At 38.9% G+C, this 20,206-nt stretch overlaps 1 protein-coding gene across 8 annotated transcripts in view; it reads left to right on the top strand.

Annotated features, from left to right (window-relative positions):
* The window catches only part of CSNK1G1 (casein kinase 1 gamma 1), a 108,529-nt gene that overhangs the window by 46,040 nt on the left and 42,283 nt on the right, over window positions 1–20,206 (top strand). For all 8 annotated transcript variants that reach the window (XR_002311846.2, XR_002311847.2, XM_020882374.2 and 5 more), the window contains exons 4-5: window positions 15,156–15,307; window positions 16,652–16,886. Coding sequence is in view for 6 of the 8 variants with exons in the window: in XM_020882374.2 (XP_020738033.1) it covers window positions 15,156–15,307; window positions 16,652–16,886 (387 nt within the window). In the remaining 2 variants the exon portion in view is untranslated. The remainder of the gene's footprint in view (window positions 1–15,155; window positions 15,308–16,651; window positions 16,887–20,206) is intronic.

Genomic DNA, 20,206 nt, shown 5'->3' on the forward strand with positions numbered 1-20,206 from the left:
TGACTCAGTGGTAAAGAATGTACCTGCCACTGTAGGAGATGCAGATTTGATCCCTGGGTCAGGAAGATTGCCTGCAGAAGGAAGTGACAACCCACTGAAGTATTCTTGTCTGGGAAATTCCCATAGACAGAGGATCCTGATGGGCTGCAGTCCTTGGGGTCGCAAAAGATTTGGACATGACTTAGCAACTAAACAGCAACAACAAGGAAAGAGACTCACGCAGTTTGGAGTAGCTTTTCAGTCCAGATCCTGATGCTCTGATAAGGAGGCAGAGGATCACATGGACTACACCACTCAGCATAGAGCACGTTCTCTGAGAATGTGACTCAAGAACTGGGAGAAAGCAGCTGACAATGTGACAGGAGAACAGTGGGCTCACAGACCATGCATTTTTACTCTTCATATACCAGTTGCTAGAAAGCAGAGCATTTTGCCTTGAGACATTTCAACATACTGAGATTCTCAAAGTGCGGATTAGAGTCTATAAACAACAACCATGTGATGTTCTCCCAAAGGGCAGTGAGTACTCTCAGAAAGAGAACTGGGTCTTTCACAGCTGATTGTATCTGTGTTTGTTATACTTATCATATGCTTGTTGGAAAAGAATAATCTTAAGAGAAAAGCCTTCTTTAGACATTTGTTAAAAAGAGACCAATCTTCTTATATTTAGAGGGGTCTGGAACACTGATATTTTAATGTATATATAGCATGCTTTTAATATAGAATTTATATAATATGAAACAATATAAACTGTACAAATTTGATCCATCTTTTTGTTTTGCTTTTATACTAAATCTCTGAACACACCAACATGGAACAATGAATTTAAAGCCATTTCTGCCCAACTTTAACCCTTCAAAAGCCTGCTCCTTTCAGCATGAGTGGCATATTTGATATAAGTAACTTGGGGCAACAGCAGAAGCCTCATATTATAAAAAGTTAAAGTCCTGTTCCCTGGGTGAAGGGTGAGGAGGATGTTTGGAAATATCTGAGTATATTTGAATATACTTTGCAGAAGGAGCAGCAGCAGTGTCACTGTTGTTCCTTTCAGGGAGAAGAACCCAAATACGAAAGTGTGCTTGAGTTGGTGAGTCAGTAGCAAGTGCCTGAGGTGGGTATGTGAAAACCATCTCTGTCTTGAAACTGACTCAGAGACACAGGGAACAGACTTGTGACTGCCAAGGGGGAGGTGATGTTGGGGAGGGAGGGATGGGAGTTTGGGATTAGCAGATGCAAACTCGTTTATATAGGATGGAGGTCCTACAAGGTCCTACTGTACAGCACAGGAAACTATACTCAATATCATTACGGTTAAGTAATGGAAAAATATAAAAAAAAATGTATGTGTATGTATAACTGAATCACTTTGCCATATAGCAGAAACTAACACAACATTGTAAATAGCCTATATTTCAATTTTAAAAATATCCTCTGTGTATGAAGCAAACTTCAGACAAGGGCAAGTGTGTTGTGCTTGTCATCTTTTCCTCTTAAAGAGTCCGTATGCATGCATGTGCATTTCCAAATCTACCTACATTGTCCGGAAAGCATTTTAAAATGGCATGTAGGTAAAGTAATTAGCCTCCAACTAATAAAAATAAATGGAAAAAATAAATAAATAAAATGGCATGTAGGACTTCCCTGGTGGTCCAGTGGCCAAGAATCCACCTGCCAGTGCAGGGGACATGGATTCGATCTCTGGTCCGGGAAGATCCCCCTGCCGCGGAGCAGCTAAGCCCACATACTGCAACTGCTGAGCCCGCGTGCCTGGATCCATGCTCCATCACAAGAGAGGCCTTCATACCACAACGAAGAGTAGCCCCCACTCTGCAACTGTAGAAAAGCCCTGTGCGCAGTAGTGAAGACCCAGCACAGCCAATATATAAGTAAATCTTTTTTTTTTAAAGGACATTTAAATGCTTCATTGATGTTACAGCATAAATCCAATCTGTAGTAAATTGTTAATTTTGTGAAGAAAAAATAGAAAGGCTTGTTTTCATTTACTGGGCTTGGAAAGGTGTAATTGTCATACTCCATACGAATTTTCTGGTCTTTAATGGAACTAATTTAGTTGTGATAGTACAGTGAATTTCTTTCCCCTTTTCCAAGGATAAAACATTATGACTTTTAATTTTTATTAACTAGCTACACTAGTTTGCCATAAAGAGGAACTGATATTTCTGAAACTGAACACCCAGTATATTTCTGGACTAGGATTAATTCTTTGGTTGTTGTCCTTTGTGTGTTTTTTTCAGTGGTTTAGAGCATTGAGACATTTCTCATATGCTTGCTTATCTGTTGGAGCCAAACCCCTGTGGCCCTTGTCTGCTCTTTAAAACTCTCAAATAGCTCTAAGTCACTTGAGGCATAGAAGTAATTACCTCTAATTACAATACATACATAAAATTTGTCCCCCTACTGGAGAGAAAAAAAAAGCACCACTTCTATTTTAGATATTTTGCTGATGAAGACTTGTTGGGCCAGTAATTTCTTTAATTGCAAATAGAGTGTTTTTAGTTTATTATAGAAATCGTGTGGCCTGCATGCACCTCACAGTTACACACAGTACTAACACCTTTTCAGTGCATTGTTTTGCAAAGTACAGAACTGGGAGAGAGATTTGCTCAGAGCTTGTTACTTGGATTTTGACTTCTTTTAAAGATTTTCATGAAAAATAGAAGGTGAAGTTCCAAAAATAGACCCAAGTCACTTATGTGTTCATGGCCTGGGCTAGAGTGTGGTGATTGGTTCCAGGAAATGGTTACAGTGCTCTTGCAGGCAAAGGTTTGGAAACAGTCAAGCTCCAGAGCCTGTCCAAAGCTTGCTTAGAAGTCAGCACAGACCCTAAAGTTTGTGATACTGTTTCCTCCTTTTAATTCTAGGTTATACTTTACTTTTCTGTCTTTACAGATACCTGTCTTACTTTATACTTGCATGTTTCTCTTCCTCCCATATTCTCCAGACATTAAGAATAGTTTCGTGATTGCCCTTAGAAAATGCCTGTGGAAGGAAGGCAAAGGCAGGAGTCTCAGTGGCCATCATAGGACTCACCACAGCCCTCAGTGACTCCCCCTCCTTAACTCACAGTTTGTCGAGGTTAATTATTAAGAAGGAAGGTAACATTTAGCATCCTCAAAGCTATGGATTACTGTGGAATGAAAGAGATGAGTTGTTGAAGTGAATTATTCCTGTGGGTTATAAGAAGGTGAAAAGCATGTGTCTACTATATTATATTAAAACTCAGTGAATTCCTTTCCAATACCTCTCAGTGTCATTGTAAGAGAGAATATTTTCCTTAAATTCCAGTAACAGACTGCATAAAGATAATGCCTCACACCTATTATCAAAATAATCCTGTTGCTAGCTAAGCCTTTTTGTATTTGTAGCATATTTGTATGTGTAAGCATACTTAAGACAAAAACCAACAAAAAGATCAAGTTTTAACATATGTGAGTAATATTTTCTTCTCCTTTCAATGACTCCTAAGTAATTTATATTCCGCCCACTTAAAAGAAGAGTGTGCCAGCTCTGTACCCCTTTGCACTCTTTTGTGCTTTCAACAGTCTGACACACTTTGAACTTTTCTCTACATTTTTTTCCTTTCTTTATAATTTATACTGCTTTAATTCAACTTTTCTTACCAACCTGTAGAGTCTCTTACTAATAATTACTTTAGTCATAGTGCAAAGAGATGATATTTTCACTAGCAAGAACTCAGCATCAGCTGTGTCCATAACACTTTTGGTGAGTAATTTAAAGAGCCACAGAGTTATATAATAAAAAACATAGTCACTGCCTATCGGAAGGAAGACGTAATGTTTATTTTCATATTCTGTAAGACATTGTTGTACTACTCTCAAGGAGCTCACTAAGGTATGCAAGTAACTATAACGCATGCCAAAACAATGGAATGTTCTTTTTTTAATTTATATAAAAAATTATATGAAAGTTCTGAAGGGAAAAATGGTTTCTAATTATGGGACACAGGGAAGGCTTTTTAAAGAGGGTGATAGCTATAGAAAATTCTTAAAGAGATGGGAATACCAGACCACCTTCCCTGCCTCCTGAGAAATCTGTATGCAGATTAAGAAGCAACAGTTAGAACCCAACATGAAACAACAGACTGGTTCCAAATTGGGAAAGGCTGTACATTGTCACCCTGCTTATTTAACTTACATACAGAGTACATCATACGAAATGCTGGCTGGATGAAGCACAAGCTAGAATCAAGATTGCTGGGAGAAATTATCAGTAATATCAGATATGCAGATGACACCACCCTTATGGCAGAAAGGGAAGAGGAACCAAAGAGTGTCCTGATAAAAGTGAAAGAGGCGAGTGAAAAAGCTGGCTTAAAACTCAACATTGAAAAAACTAAGATCATGGCATCTGGTCCCATCACTTCATGGCAAATAGATGAGGAAACAGTGGAAACAGTGACAGACTTTATTTTCTCGGTCTCCAAGATCACTGTGGATGGTGACTGCAGCCATGAAATTAAAAGATCTCTTTGGAAGCAAAAGTATAGTACACCAAGACAGCATATTAAAAAGCTGAGACATTACTTTCCCAACAAAGATCCATATAGTCAAAGCTATGGTTTTTCCAGTAGTCATGTATGGATGTAAGAGTTGGACCTTAAAGAAGGCTGAGTGCCAAAGAATTAATACTTTCGAACCATGGTGTTGGAGAAGACTCTTTGAGAGTCCCTTGGATTGCAAGGAGATCAAACCAGTCAATACTAAAGGAAAGCAATGCTGGATATTCATTAGAAAGAATGATGCTGACACTGAATCTCCAGTACTTTGGCCACCTGATGTGAAAAACTTTCTCTTTAGAAAACACGCTGATGCTGGGAAAGATTGAGGGCAGGAGAAGGGGCTGACAGAGGACGAGATGGTTGTATGGCATCACTGACTCAATGGGCATGAGTCTGAGCAGACTCCGGGAGATGGTGAAGGACAGGGAAGCCTGATGTGCTACAGTCCATGGGGTCGCAAAGAGTTGGACACGACTGAGTGAACAACAACACTGAGCATTCCACTTGGGTTAAGTACTGGTCTATACTTCCTGTATTAATCTAAACATAGGCCAAGTTGCCCTCTGAATTCCTAAATGATGTGTTTATTAGGCTCAAAGATTGACTACTTTGTAGTTACATTAGAAAAATACTACTAATGCACCCTTTATAGAATCTTAACTTGTGCTTTTGTAAGGAAAAATATACTTTATTACTTGAGTTTATAACCTATAAACATCATCAGTGTCTTGTGATTGACCCTTAGGTTCATACACAGATTACATTTCACAGGATCTGTTGTTGTTCAGTCGCTAAGTCATGTCTGACTCTGAGACCCCATGGAATGCAGCACGTCAGGCTTCCGTGTCCTTCACCATCTCCCAGAATTTGCTCAAACTCATGTCCATTGAGTCAGTGATGCCATCTAACCATCTCATCCTCTGTCGCCCCCTTCTTTTCTCTTCAATCTTTACCAGCATCATCAGTCTCCCATCAAAGTAGTGTTATGGTAGTCCTTGCTGTCATTCTAGATGTCCGTGGACGTTAGGGCACAGACAGCTCTATTCGGTACAGTGGAAGAGCCTGAGGAACTTCCCAGCGGTCTAGTGGTTAAGACTCTGTGCTGCCAGCGCAGAGGACACAGGTTCAGTCTCGGTCGGGGAACTAAGTTTCCACCTGCTGCAGAGCGCAGTTGTCCGCCCCCCGCTGCCGAAAAAAGAGTCTGAATCTTGGAGGCAGAGTGAGGTTGGTCTTGGCTCTACCACTCACTCACTGTATGACCTGAGCAGGTCACTTCAGATGAATTCCTTACCCATAAAATGAGAGTAGTAATTCCCGTGTGTGTTTGTTGGGATTAAATTGGAGGACCTATATGAAAACATTAATGAGCTTTAAAGCAGTTTATGGCCAGTATACTTTTGTGATACGGGTGTGCTTTGCGTGGAAATTTCTTATTGTAGTGTTGTACAAATAATAGGGGGGAAAGAGTCACCTGCCTTTGAAATATCAGTGATAATTTGGATCAAAGGCTAGGAGACTCCTGCAAACATGTTGTGGCTACATATGAGAGAGGAGATAACCTAGTGCTGTGGCTTTGGAAAGAATGAGGCAAGACATATTCTGAAAACATTTTTAAATACTCCCTGGGCCTAGGACAGTAGTGCTAAATGTGAAAAGAGTCCCAGCACTGGAGACAGACTAGGAACCAAAGAGGATTTAAACTTGGCAATGTGGCAACATATACTGAAGTGTTAGATGTGCATGACCCTTGACTCAGCATTTCCTCTCTAAGGAATCCACCCTCAAGAGATAATGTGTATTCATGCCCCCAGATGTAGGCACAAGGAATTTTTACATATGTATATGTGTCTCTGTGGAGACATTTTCATTTTCAATTGATGGAGTTCTAGCTTTCTTAATTGAGTGGGTCGGGTAGGGGGAGAGGATTGCTTTGCCTACAGGACTGACCTCAGGTCAGCCAAAGCCAGGACCAGTCCTTGGTCCTCCGGTTTGTGATGTATTTGTCTGTCTGTTTCTCTGATTTCTGCTTTCTCTGTGTTGATTTCATTCTCAGATAAGTAATCTACCTATTCTCATGTGGTAGTCTCTGATAGCTTCAAGCAACACTCCTTTCTGTTTAGTTATCAAGCGGGACAAAAATTGCTCCTCCTTCCCTATAGTAGTTCCACAAAGTCCCAGAGCCGACTCGCATTGTACCAGCATAGTTTAAGCACCTCTTCTTGACCCAGTTCCACAGGGGAGGAGGATAGAATCTTCTAATTAACCTGGCTTGAGTTATATCCTTGGGATGGCAGTGGAAAATGGCTTGACTCCGCTTTACCCACAAGTAGTAACAGCAAGGGAATGGTGCTTTCACCCCGGAAGAGTAAGATGATGTTATCAGAAGAAGGAAGAAAATAACACGTGAAGGAAGAAATAACAGCAAAAGCTGTTCACTGTAATATCTGTTTCTGATAACAAATATATGGGTACAACCTAAATGTCCATCAGTATAGGAAAACTTAAATATGATACATCATAGGGGGAGATAGGATATAGCTTTTAATGTACAGCTATATGTTGATAAGGAAAAATGTCCATTATATAATAGTAATTTAAAATGAAGTTGCAGAAAATTATTTTTAATTACATGTCTGTGTATCATCTGTTATGTATGAATACTTTTTATTCATATGTTTCTGTACTACTTCTGGTTTGCTGTTGTACTTATTTAAAATTAGTATATATCACTTCTATAATTTAAAAAATATTATGTCACTGGTGGCCCCTTTTCCAGATAAGGAACTGAAATTGACAAAAATCAAGAACTATAGGAAGTTGAACAGATGATACAAAGGTGTAAAACAGTATTCATGGAACTGATATAAAAATATTGGAGACCGAGAAGGTGGATAGGACAAATTAAGCTGCCTATGTAGGAAGGGAAAGTAGCTTTACCAAAAAGACATGTGGTTTAGGGACTTCCTGGCCTTCTGGTGGCTAAGGCTCTGCGTTCCCAGTGAAGGGGACATGGGTTCAATCCCTGGTTGAGGAACTAAAATCTAAAACTTGGAGACAATTGTGTTTATATATTTACTTGGTATTAATACTTACTCTGCCCTTATCTACCATATGCTTTGACCAGTGCTAGGCAGTGATAAACATAGTTAACACATAGTTAACATATAGTAATCAACTGCCTTCAAAAAACCTTCATACAGAAGGCAGATTCATGGACAAAGAAAGTGTAATGGGAGTTGGGCAGCATTGTCAGGAAGAGGTTCATTGTACTTTGAGTAGTCTGATTTTTTCCTTCTCATTCTTTCTGAATGCTTGCTAAGCTTTCTTAACTTTTCAGTTGTTATTGTTCAAGTGTGTGTTAAGAAGAATTGATCATCTCTCAACTTTTGAAACTGAGGCTGTCTTGATAACTTAATCACAGGGATAAAGTAGTAAATTTTCAGAGACTGGGTCTTTTTATCCCATAAATTTACCAGTTCTGAACTGAGTTACTAGTCTTTTGGAAAAGAGAAAGGATCCCCCACCCTTCACTACCACCCCCAATACATAACACACTTTTAAAACATTTTTTATCTTTGATGCAGTCTGCTGCAGAAGAAATCTGTCCTGTCTTAGCCTTTTTCCTGATTCCTTTGACTAAACAAAAATTCGAAACCTGCTTTTTTTTTTTTCATTTATTTTTATTAGTTGGAGGCTAATTACTTTACATCATTGCAGTGGTTTTTGTCATACATTGAAATGAATTAGCCATGGATTTACATGTATTCCCCACCCCTGTCCCCCCTCCCACCTCCCTCTCCACCCGATCCCTCTGGGTCTTCCCAGTGCACCAGGCCCGAGCACTTGTCTCATGCACCCAACCTGGGCTGGTGATCTGTTTCACCCTAGATAATATACATGTTTTGATGCTGTTCTCTTGAAACATCCCACCCTCACCTTCTCCCAGAGTCCACAAGTCTGTTCTATACATCTGAGTCTCTTTTTCTGTTTTGCATATAGGGTTATCATTACCATCTTTCTAAATTCCATATATATGTGTTAGTATACTATAATAGTCTTTATCTTTCTGGCTTACTTTGCTCTGTATAATGGGCTCCAGTTTCATCCATCTCATTAGAACTGATTCAAATGAATTCTTTTTAATGGCTGAGTAATATTCCATGGTGTATATGTACCACAGCTTCCTCATCCATTCGTCTGCTGATGGGCATCTAGGTTGCTTCCATGTCCTGGCTATTATAAACAGTGCTGCGATGAACACTGGGGTGCACGTGTCTCTTTTGGATCTGGTTTCCTCAGTGTGTATGCCTAGAAGTGGTATTGCTGGGTCATCTGGCAGATCTATTTCCAGCTTTTTAAGAAATCTCCACACTGTTTTCCATAGTGGCTGTACTAATTTGCATTCCCACCAACAGTGTAAGAGGGTTCCCTTTTCTCCACACCCTCTCCAGCATTTATTGCTTGTAGACTTTTGGATAGCAGCCATCCTGACTGGTGTATAATGGTACCTCATTGTGGTTTTGATTTGCATTTCTCTGATAATGAGTGATGTTGAGCATCTTTTCATGTGTTTTTTTGCCATCCGTATGTCTTCCTTGGAGAAATGTCTGTTTAGTTCTTTGGCCCATTTTTTGATTGGGTCATTTATTTTTCTGGAGTTGAGCTGGAGGAGTTGCTTGTATATTTTTGAGATTAATCCTTTGTCTGTTGCTTCGTTTGCTATTACTTTCTCCCAGTCTGAGGGCTGTCTTTTCACCTTGCTTATAGTTTCCTTTGTTGTGCAAAAGCTTTTAAGTTTCATTAGGTCCCACTTGTTTATTTTTGCTTTTATTTCTAAAATTCTGGGATGTGGGTCATAGAGGATCCTGCTGTGATTTATGTCGGAGAGTGTTTTGCCTATGTTCTCCTCTAGGAGTTTGATAGTTTCTGGTCTTACATTTAGATCTTTAATCCATTTTGAGTTTATTTTTGTGTATGGTGCGAAAGCTGCTTTTGAGTGGTAAGGCCTTTGTAATTATGTACATACACAACTATATGTAATAGAGAAACTGTAAAAGCTCAATTTCTGTGAGATTATTCCTCTGCTCTTACCTCTCCTCACCTTCTCTTCTCCCACCATACAAATTTGAGCTCCTTTTAGCAGCATATGTCTAGTGATATTCCAGTTCCCAAGAGGCCCGTGAACAAGATGGTTGTAAAACATTTTTCATTATAGAAAAGACAAAATAATCCTGATTCTTAAATCCTGGGTCTCACTGTTTTGGTTATTACACCAGCAGTTTGAATAGATTCCTATATTGAACTGCGTCATATTGTAAAAAGGCATTTTTTTTCAGAGTCAGAGAAGTGAGATGGAGTCTGTTCTTTTATAAAAAAGAAAAACACATGTAATGTCTCATGTTTTTGTGAGAATGCATGTTTTATTGTTTTAATATTTTCTGAGTTTTAAAGGGTATGCTTTCATTTTCTCCTTTCACTTCTTCTTACAGAATATGATCATGTTTATCTGCCTATTCTTTCTGCTTTCTTGTTAAGTGGACTTATTTAATAGTATTATTACTATCCCCATATATATAGTAATAATAATATTAAATTATTCTAGTAAATATTAAGGAACACTCAGTAACTGTGCTAAAAGCCACTACCATTGGTGGAACCAAGGACAGCTTAAGTTTGGAGAAAACTACCCTGTTTTCTTTAAAAATTAAAAAACAAACTGTATAAAGAAAGAAAAGGAATTGCCCAGGTCATTATGTCCTTAAAGGTTTTTTCCCAGCCCTGACTTAGAAGATAGTCATCAACATGTATGTACTTTTTCATAGAAATATTAATATAGATGTTACTTTTTTACATCAAGATATTAATGTACATATGAGACTTATTTGAATTTGCTTCACAGCTAGGTAATTTAGTTTTTCAAAAAGAATGAAAGGCTAATTATTAGGCAATAATATGATCAAATTACCAAAAGCTTCAAGGTGGTTCTATTTCAGTTCTCTGCCTGATGTGTATTTAAAAATATCTCTACTTAGGGTAGTTACTGTTCATAATACATTATGGAATCTTTTTAGGTAACAGCTTGGATGATAAAGAAGCCATTATCCTTGATTTGGAGTGTTTAACCCAAGTTGAATTTATGACAGATTGAAAATTAGCTGTAGTGTTATATACCTTGCTTCCTGTTCTGTGCAATTTGATATGTGTGTGGGCCAAATGTCCAGCAGGGGTTATAAGAATATGTTACTGATGGATGGAAAAGCTGTTTCATAGTTCCCTAAGAGAATATACGTGATAACATCTGCAATGAGGGAATAGCCTTGAAGTTTTGCTTTGGAAGAGATTTAGCCTATGGCTGACGGTAATACAGTGAAATCTGTTTTAAATCCTTCAGAAGAGGAAAATGTGGAATCTGCTTCTTTAATTTTCAAGCTTTTATGCAGCTGACCAATTTAGGAAGGAGACCTTATTAGTGCTTTTATTTTCAGAGCATACAAGAGGTTATACTACTACCTTAATTTCTAAAATACCAAGAATTGAGTGCATATCTACCTTGCCTACCTCCCCCACTTCATTTCCCTTTACCTAAGAATTATGTGCAGGAAGACCTTGTTTTCCACATGTATTGCATTTAAGACTTTGCCCTCATCCCTAGTCTTATTAGAGGATTTCACACCATAATGTTGATTAATTAAAAATTTCTTAAACAGTGGATTAGAGATGGCTCTGTAGAAGTGGAGTGAAACCTAATATACAGGATTTCTTATTTAAGTACAGCCCAGGTGATAAATCATTACTGTGCAGTCGTCCCTGACCAAAGAGGCAGATTTTTCTTGTGGGCCTGTGTCTCTCACCACTGGCACTGGACAGTTTGGGGGTAGTCATGTGTAAAACCAGACACAGACTGAAACTTGTGTGGGCATCTTTATCTGTACAGATAGTTCTAATACATTACAACTGCATCTTCCAAAGAGATTTTTATACTCAGTAATACCTAAGGAACTCCAGAACAAGTCTTTCAAATAGCCTTAAAATGATTCCTTTCAAAAGGTATTGAGTCCAGTTGTTCTGATGGGAAAGAGCTTCTGAAAAAGATTAGTCTGTCAGTGTTTTCCGAATTTTCATAATATGTTAGCCATAAAGCAAAACAACGCCCTTTATTTTCTACCCTTTAGATACAGAGTTTTCCAGCTGAGGTTGCACTTCTGAATTACCTGTGGAACAATGCTTATACCCACTACTAGAAATTCTGGTTTGGAAGGTTTGAAGTGACGTCACTGTATCTGTTCTTTAAAGTTTTAGAGGTGTTTCTGATAGACACACTTTCAGTTGAGTACCACTACCAGTTACCATTACCAGCTTACATTTGAATTTGTACCACACATATTCTGTATAATATGGAGACAGGTTTCATTTATAGTGGTTCTATGACTTTACAAAGAAAAACCTGTAAGATAGCTAGAAGGAAATCCTAGCTATAATCAGGATTATAGATTTAAAAGAGAACGAGTCTAGGAACTTCCCTGGTGGTCCAGTGGTTAAGACTCTGCTTCTACCCGGTGGTGGGGGGCGGGAAGCGGGGGGCGCAGGTTCCATCCCTGGTTGGGTAACAAAGATCCCACATGCTGGACAGCATAGCCAAAAAGAAAAAGAGAGAGAGAGAGAACCAGTTTCCTTCTCATTATGGATGAGAAAGAGCAGAGAGGTGAAAGAATTTTCAGAGTTGGTAGCAGAACCAAATCCACAACTCTGACTCGAGTTCTTTGTACACTAGCATCTTGGACCTAGTCCATCTTTGAGAAAAGTCTTCAAGGCCAAAGCTCAGTAATCCAGAAGTTGTCTTGAGCATCCCAAAGCCCAATGGGGTATTATGAGATTCAAAGTATTTAATAAAAGGAGCAATATTACAGCCAGCAGGAACTCCTCACATCTTTGAAATTTCTAGGCAGGAGTTACGAGTGACATTACTCACAGTTAGAAATTATAGACATCACCCAGAAAGCTTTTGTGGCTAAAAGAAGCTTTACAAAGGTAAACATGGAAATTTCTGACAAGAGATGCCTAGATTTGGTACTAAAGATTGTCAAGAACAAGATGACCATCTGTCTTATTTTTAAATTGATCCTTAAGTATTGGCAGCAAGTCTAGAAAATCATGCCAGTTTCATATTTCTATACAGGCCTGACTTTTAGCTTGTACTTCAGAAGGAAGATATTGTCCCTAGGTTTGCAATTTAACTAAATAAAGGAGTAGTATGTTTATTAATTAGGATTAGACTTGGTTGTTAAAAAGAATTCCAAAGAACAGTAGTTCAATCAAGGTAGAGATTGATTTTTCTTCTGGATTAAAAAAGTCCAGAGGGAAGGGAAGCCTTTCATTGGTGTGGTTGCTTCCCAGCCATCAGGAATGGGTTCTTCTAATTTTGTTTCATCCGTATCTTAAATCTTCAAGGAGTCTGATAGTTCTAGATGGCTTTTGGAGCTTCAGTCATCTCAAAGGCACACACCTCCAACTTAAGAACTTCTCTAGAACCACCCTATCTAACAATTTCTGCTTACATCTCACTTGCCATTCCTATTATCAAGGGAGACTAGAAGGTTATAACTAGGCGAGTTGCTGTTGATAAGAATTAGATATTTTGTTGTTAACAAAGAAAGAGGGAATGGATATTGGGCAGGCAACCAACAGATCTGTCCCACCTATTTTGAAGAATATAATATTAGGAAAATCAATTTTCATCACATCAAAAACTATTATATAGGATGTAGCATTTAAAAGATCTCCAAACCACAGTCTACAATGTGTCTGATTAATCAAAGCAGTAAATCTGTATGGTAGTGTTCTGCTTTGGATTTCTCAGCAGGACTCATTGGGAACAGCTGTTAGGTTTTATATATTTTAAATGAACTGAAGATGAGTTCTTCAAACAACAGGGAGAAAAAGACAAATTCTGTTTCCTTTTGGGGAAAGGGAGAATCAAAACAAGCACAGGGCAATTCAGTGGATATTTATGGGGCTAGCCGGAGCAGAGTATACTATAGTAGACGGTATGAGCCAGGAATGACCTGATAGAAACAATGAAAAAGAAGTTGTCTAGTATTTAAATGGAATAAAACAGACTGATGCAGCACACAAAATAATTATAGACACATATCGTAGCAATGATTCGTACCAGTTCCAAATATACAAGACCTGTGCTGGAGAGAAGGACAAGCATATTGATTGGGTTAAAGTTTTAAGGATTAGATATTGTCTCAGTTCCTTTGGGCTGCTGTAACACAACACAGAGTGACTCATAAACTCAGAAAATTTTTTTTCCTCAGTTCCAGAAGCTAGAAGTCCAGGATCACGATGTCAGTGTGGTCAAGTTCTGCTGAAGGCCCTCATCTGGGTTGCAGACTGCTAACTTCCTGCTGTGTCCTCACATGGCTGCAGGGGCTAGGGAGTTCTGTGGGGTCTCTTTCTTAAAGGCACTAATCCCACTCATGAAGGCCTTGCTTTCATGATCTCACCTCCCAGAGGCCCACACCTCTTAAAGTAATCACACTGGGCATTGGGTTTTCAACATACGAGTTTTGGGAAGGGGCCACAGATGTTCAGATCATAGCAGATATAATTACCTCTGCCAGTTTCCTACCTGTACAAATGAAAAGAGAATGTCAAGATGGAGAGAACCTTGTCATCTGAAAAACTCACAGGCAGGAGCATGCGGCAACCTGCAGCATTTACAGCTGTAGACCACGGTATACATAAGTGTATTAAGGGGGAAGTGTTCCCACTCAAAGGGCCAGATTTTTTAAAGCTCTGTAGTCTCATTCATACCCACAGTTCACATGGTGCCATTTAGCACATATTTATTGATGTCTCATTTACAATACACTTTATGAAGGAAATTCATTCACAAGTTGCCACTTAGATGAAAAAGTCTAAATTTTGGCTTCTTATAACTATGAATTTCAAATCTGGGGAAAGCCCAGCCTTGTATTTTTATTCCTTTTCCTTTCATAATTACTTATCAGTAACCAAACCCAATCTGTTGACTTTGCTCCTACTGAGAAAAAAACAGGAAGCTACAGAAACTCCCTAGGAGAAAAAGACCAGGCTGCGCCCTCTGTCACCTCACCCCTTCAATCCGAGTCCTCCTCGGAGCAGCAGTCACAAACAGCTCTATCTCCGTGTGGTTTTGGCAGTAAGCACAGAGTACAGATGAAACCAGCTAGTGCAGCAAGGTGTGTGAGCCTGGCCTTTGAGCTCATGAGTCATCTTTTTAAAAATTATGATTGTATACTTTTGGGCATCCTTGGTGGAGAATAGTTTATGCTCCAGTCCAGCAGTGGACCACGGACTATTCTCTGTCTTATGTAGTAATGGGAATGCCTTTGGTATGAAATAACTACTTTATTTTGAACATATTGTGCAATGACTTAGCCTTTCCCACACATTACCAGTTCCTTTTGAAGCTGTCATGCTCAGTTTAGGTTCTCCGGTAGGAGCTATGAAAGAAAACAAAAATCTCACAAATTGTATTTCCTTTTTATCTGCTTCATGCTGATGCAGCTGTGTCATATTTTGGTCTTTGTGTCCCTCCCTCTGCACCCCATTTTCCCTCTGCTTTCAGGTGAAGGTCTCCCACAGGTGTATTACTTTGGACCATGTGGGAAGTACAATGCCATGGTGCTGGAGCTTCTCGGCCCTAGCTTGGAGGACTTGTTTGACCTCTGTGACCGGACCTTTACTTTGAAGACTGTGTTAATGATAGCCATTCAGTTGGTAAGTTGGCGTTGCTCTTCTGGCTAGGGATAGACAGGGAGGGGCAGGTCTCCTAACTACATCCTTGTGTCTGTTGGCATTTACCAGCTCTAGTGACACCTTGTGAATGTACATTCATTAGCTTGGTGGTGTTGTAGACAGCTGGCTGGGGCAAAAAGGGTTAACCCCGAGAAGCCACACTGTATTTGCCATTTGCTCTATTTTAAGAATTTGCACCTTGGAGCAATACTCTGCCCTTAACTGAAGTGCAAGTGGTATATAGGGAGAAAGAGGATGATTCGGTGACAATTGCTCAAATGCAAGTAACTTCTTGGTTGTTTTATTTATAGGTTTTAAACACATGACTGTAAAGTTTTGTCATGTCCTCCCTCTTTGCTTACCATTGCATCCAAGAAGAGATGGAAGATATGACCCACTGCCCTAAAATCAGATTTCAGAGTTGACCAAGAACCTGCCTTAGTTCTCTGGCCTCTAGTTCTCACAGAGACCAACACAGCTAAAGCTGTGTCTCTCAGCACCTACCAAATCCCACACCAATACCAGTTTAAGGAACAGTTAAGACAGCTGCTTTGAGAAGTTTGTCAGCCCCTCCACCCAAGGATGTAGGTGCGTCTCTGTGGGTCTGAAATGGTGATGGTCTCACCCACTTTAAAGACTTGGAAATGTTAGAAAACTGATCTTGACTTTAGAGTCAAAAGTTCAAATGCTCAACCTCCCTTTCTATACTAAGCAGAAACAATTTAAAGGTAGAAATGAACTTAATGAAATTTGATAAAAGTTTTTATTTTGGGTTATGTTTACTTTCTCATAAAAACTATACTCCTACCTCTGCCATTAGTTAGCTCTGTGATATTAGTCCAGTCAACTTCTCTGGGCCTCACTTTCCTTATTTCTGCAACAATGAGACCGAGTATAGGAAGTTGTGGGCAGGAGCTGAAGGAGGCAGCAGCATCTGTCTTCAGAGGCCACCACCATATTCTTATTTCCTGCCTGGGAGTAATTCTTGCCTCTCAAATGCTTTCCTTCTGCAGTAACATAAAAACGTTAATTCTGTTCATCATTTGCAAGTTGTTACGTGAAGTGAAACCGTATACTATCATTTTAGCTGAACCACACTATCCTTTTCTCTTTTATCTTCATATTTGTCATGTATGTATTAGTATCAGAAAGTATGTTCTGATTTACAAGAATAAAGTGACTCTGAGTGGTGAAGAAATAAGTTTTATTTTAATTTAAGTAATTAAGTAATTATAACTTTGAGCTGATAAAAGAAAGCATTTTGAAGTATTTTTATAATAAACTTCCTCAGAGTAGTATTTGTATCACTGTCATTCTTTCTTTTAGCTTTCCCGAATGGAGTATGTCCACTCAAAGAATCTCATCTACCGAGATGTCAAGCCAGAGAACTTCCTGATTGGTCGACAAGGCAATAAGAAAGAGCATGTTATACACATTATAGACTTTGGACTGGCCAAGGAATACATTGACCCTGAAACCAAAAAACATATACCTTATAGGGAACACAAAAGTTTAACTGGAACAGCAAGATACATGTCTATCAACACGCATCTTGGCAAAGGTGTGTTTATTTTCAGCTCCAAGAAAGAGGCAGGTTGTTAAAACACCTTTTTATTCCCAAAACACTTTTGTACCCACTGTGCATTACAACTTGTGATTCTTATTGCTTCACAGGGTAAGTGATGTTTATACTTGAGAAATTAAGATGGTAAGTCAGTGACTTTCTCAGTATCCTGTTGACAGCTAAGGATTTTTAATTCTTTGTTTCCTAATGCTTATTTTCTCAGCAGTTTGGATACTTTAATGACTAAATTAAGGTGATAGCATCTTGGTAAGTTTAGTGATGAGTTTGATAGCTACATACACATGGCCCCCTATATAACCTGAAAAGGCCATCAGGCTGATCTTCTTTGGAGAAGAGTACTTCATTAAAACATGGACCAGGCTTCTTTTCTTTGTGCATAGTTCCATGACTCATTTTTCCAGGAAAAGCCTGTGTCTTATTCAGCGAAAATACATTTGCTTTTCCATGAGTCTTGAGTTTTACTCATGATAGACAATTTGGACAGATATTGCTAAAAGCTCTAGTCAAGGCAGAAGGCCTTCCATGTTAGAAAGACTAGTCCAGAGAGAGTATTTGTGAGAGAAGCGTAAGGAACAGTGGGAAGGCTTTTTTGGCAGGACTCTGGGCCCTCAGCAGCTTCTCCAGGAGGGCTTCCCTTTTTGTCTGTTTTATATATTGGGCTTTCATGGAAGATTCTATTTGAAGAAAATGTAATAAGGTGATTGAAAAGATATGAGAGTTGACATATAAACAGAATATTAGACTCCTAGACATAGCTCTTTTTATAAGGTGTTTAAATATTAATGAATTATTTACATAATAAATATTTTAAAGACTAATGTAAGCAGCAGCTACAAAGTTGCCTCATTGAGTACACTAGTCAGAGATTGAGGTGAGGGTTCTAGTGAAGAATAAAAATGACATTACCAAGTGGTATGGTGCAACCTAAGTTGAAATGAATGCTGTCAGGATTGTTTTGGTAACTACCTGGATATTCTCACTTAACTAAATATAATAGTTTAAAATTAGACTGGAAGGTTCTCTGCCACTTTTTATTGGTGACACTTTGGACAAGTATCAAACTTGTCCAAAACTTGTCCCTGAAACTGACCTGTAAATATAGAGTAATATTTCACAAGGATGTGTTGCAGGTTGAATGAGTGTTAATGTATGTAACACGGTTCTGTTGCAGAGTGTTCAGAATTCCTTTCTTCCTTCCTTTTCACAGAGACTGTGGTACATAGTAAAGTCATGATCGTTTGGTTTAACTGACAGTCTAGAAATTGTTCCTGGGCTCAGCATTTGTGTTCTGATTTTATTATTCTTATCAGGAAAAGCAAGAACAGATAAGAAATGTGTATTCCATGTTGTTTGTATAAGGTACAATGTAATAGTTAAGAAAAGGGGATGTAAATTCAGGCTCTTTAAAATAAACGTGTATGGGCCAATAACCTTCCTCTCTCACCATCAGTTATCTCATCTGCCTTGAAATGTTTATATTAATAGTACCTTACAGCATAGGGTTCTGTGAGATAATGCATATAAACTGTTTAGGATATTGCTTAATAATACTAAAGACTGTGTAATGGTAATTGCCATTTATTCAACAAAATATGTTTTAAGCATCTACTTTTATCAGATTGGGTTCCTCTATCTCTTGGTGTAGCTATTTTTGCTGGAATTTTTGAGTTTAGCTCCACATGTGGACTTCCTGAGTTCCAGGGTTTTTTTCAGGTCAGATCGAGCCTGTCACATATTTGTCTGATTTGTCTGATTTGTCCCCATTATAGAGAATACATATAGGTGGTTGTCACATGCCTTTTACACTCTCTGGCCATGGGTTCAAACTCAGAGAGGTTTCTGTAGGAACTCTAATCCTATTGGTTTTCAAATGTGTAACTTCTTTAAAAAAAAAAAAAGTGTAGCTTCTTTTATGTTGTAATGGAAAAAAGAAGTGTATCTTTTCAAATTGAACTGAAGAGAATTGCCTATTAATTTTGCGAGGGCACAAAACAAGGGAAGCACTAAACCTGACACTTACTACATTAGATTAGTCATCTTCCCACTGATTAAACTTGCCCATTTTATATTCCTTAATATTTGAAGTTGGGGTGAGGACAGGTCATCTGGCTCCTTTCCTTCAACGAAATATATTTGACCTAAAATCAAGCTTGCGATGCAGGTAAACCAAGCACATCTTTCTGATTGGTTGAAAGGAACCCTTTATCAGTTCAGTTCAGTCACTCAGTCATGTCCAGCTCTTTGCGACCCCATGGACTGCAGCACGCCAGGCCTCCCTGTCCGTCGCCAACTCCCAGAGTTTATTCAAACTCATGTCCATTGAGTCAGTAATGCCATCCAACCATCTCATCCTCTGTCATCCCCTTCTCCTCCTGCCTTCAATCTTTCGCAGCATCAGGGCCTTTTCAAATGAGTCAGCTCTTCGCATCAGGGGACCAAAGTATTGGAGTTTCAGCTTCAGCATCAGTCCTTCCAATGAATATTCAGGGCTGATTCCTTTAGGATGGACTGGTTGGATCTCCTTGCAGTCCAAGGGACTCTCAAGAGTCTTCTCCAACACCACAGTTCAAAAGCATCAATTCTTCACCACTCAGCTTTCTTCACAGTACAACTCTCACATCCATACATGAGTACTAGAAAAACAATAGCTTTGACTAGACAGACCTTTGTTGGCAAAGTAATGTCTCTGTTTTTTAATATGCAATCTAGGTTGGTCATAACTTTTCTTTCAAGGAGCAAGCGTCTTTTATTTATTTTTTATTTTTTTGCAAGCGTCTTTTAATTTCATGGCTGCAGTCAACATCTGTAGTGATTTTGGAGCCCCCCCCAAAATTAAAGTCTCTCACTGTTTCCACTGTTTCTCCATCTATTTGCTATGAAGTGATGGGACCAGATACCATGATCTTAGTTTTCTGAATATTGAGTTTTAAGCCAACTTTTTCACTCATCAAGAGGCTCTTTAGTTCTTCTTCGCTTTCTGCCATAAGGGTGGTGTCATGTTCATATCTGAAATTATTGATATTTCTCCCGGCCATCTTGACTCCAGCTTGTGCTTCATCTAGCCTCACGTTTTGCATGATGTACTCAGCATATAAGTTAAATAAGCAGGGTGACAGTATAAAGCCTTGACGCATTCCTTTCCTGATTTGGAACTACTCTGTTGTTCCACGTCCAGTTCTGACTGTTGCTTCCTAACCTGCATGGAGATTTCTCAGGAGGCAGGGCAGTTGGTCTGATAGTCCTATCTCTTTCAGAATTTTCCACAGTTTGTTGTGGTCCACACAGTCAATAAAGCA

This window comes from Odocoileus virginianus, chromosome 6 (assembly GCF_023699985.2).
Source record: "Odocoileus virginianus isolate 20LAN1187 ecotype Illinois chromosome 6, Ovbor_1.2, whole genome shotgun sequence".
Taxonomy (NCBI): Eukaryota; Metazoa; Chordata; class Mammalia; order Artiodactyla; family Cervidae; genus Odocoileus; species Odocoileus virginianus.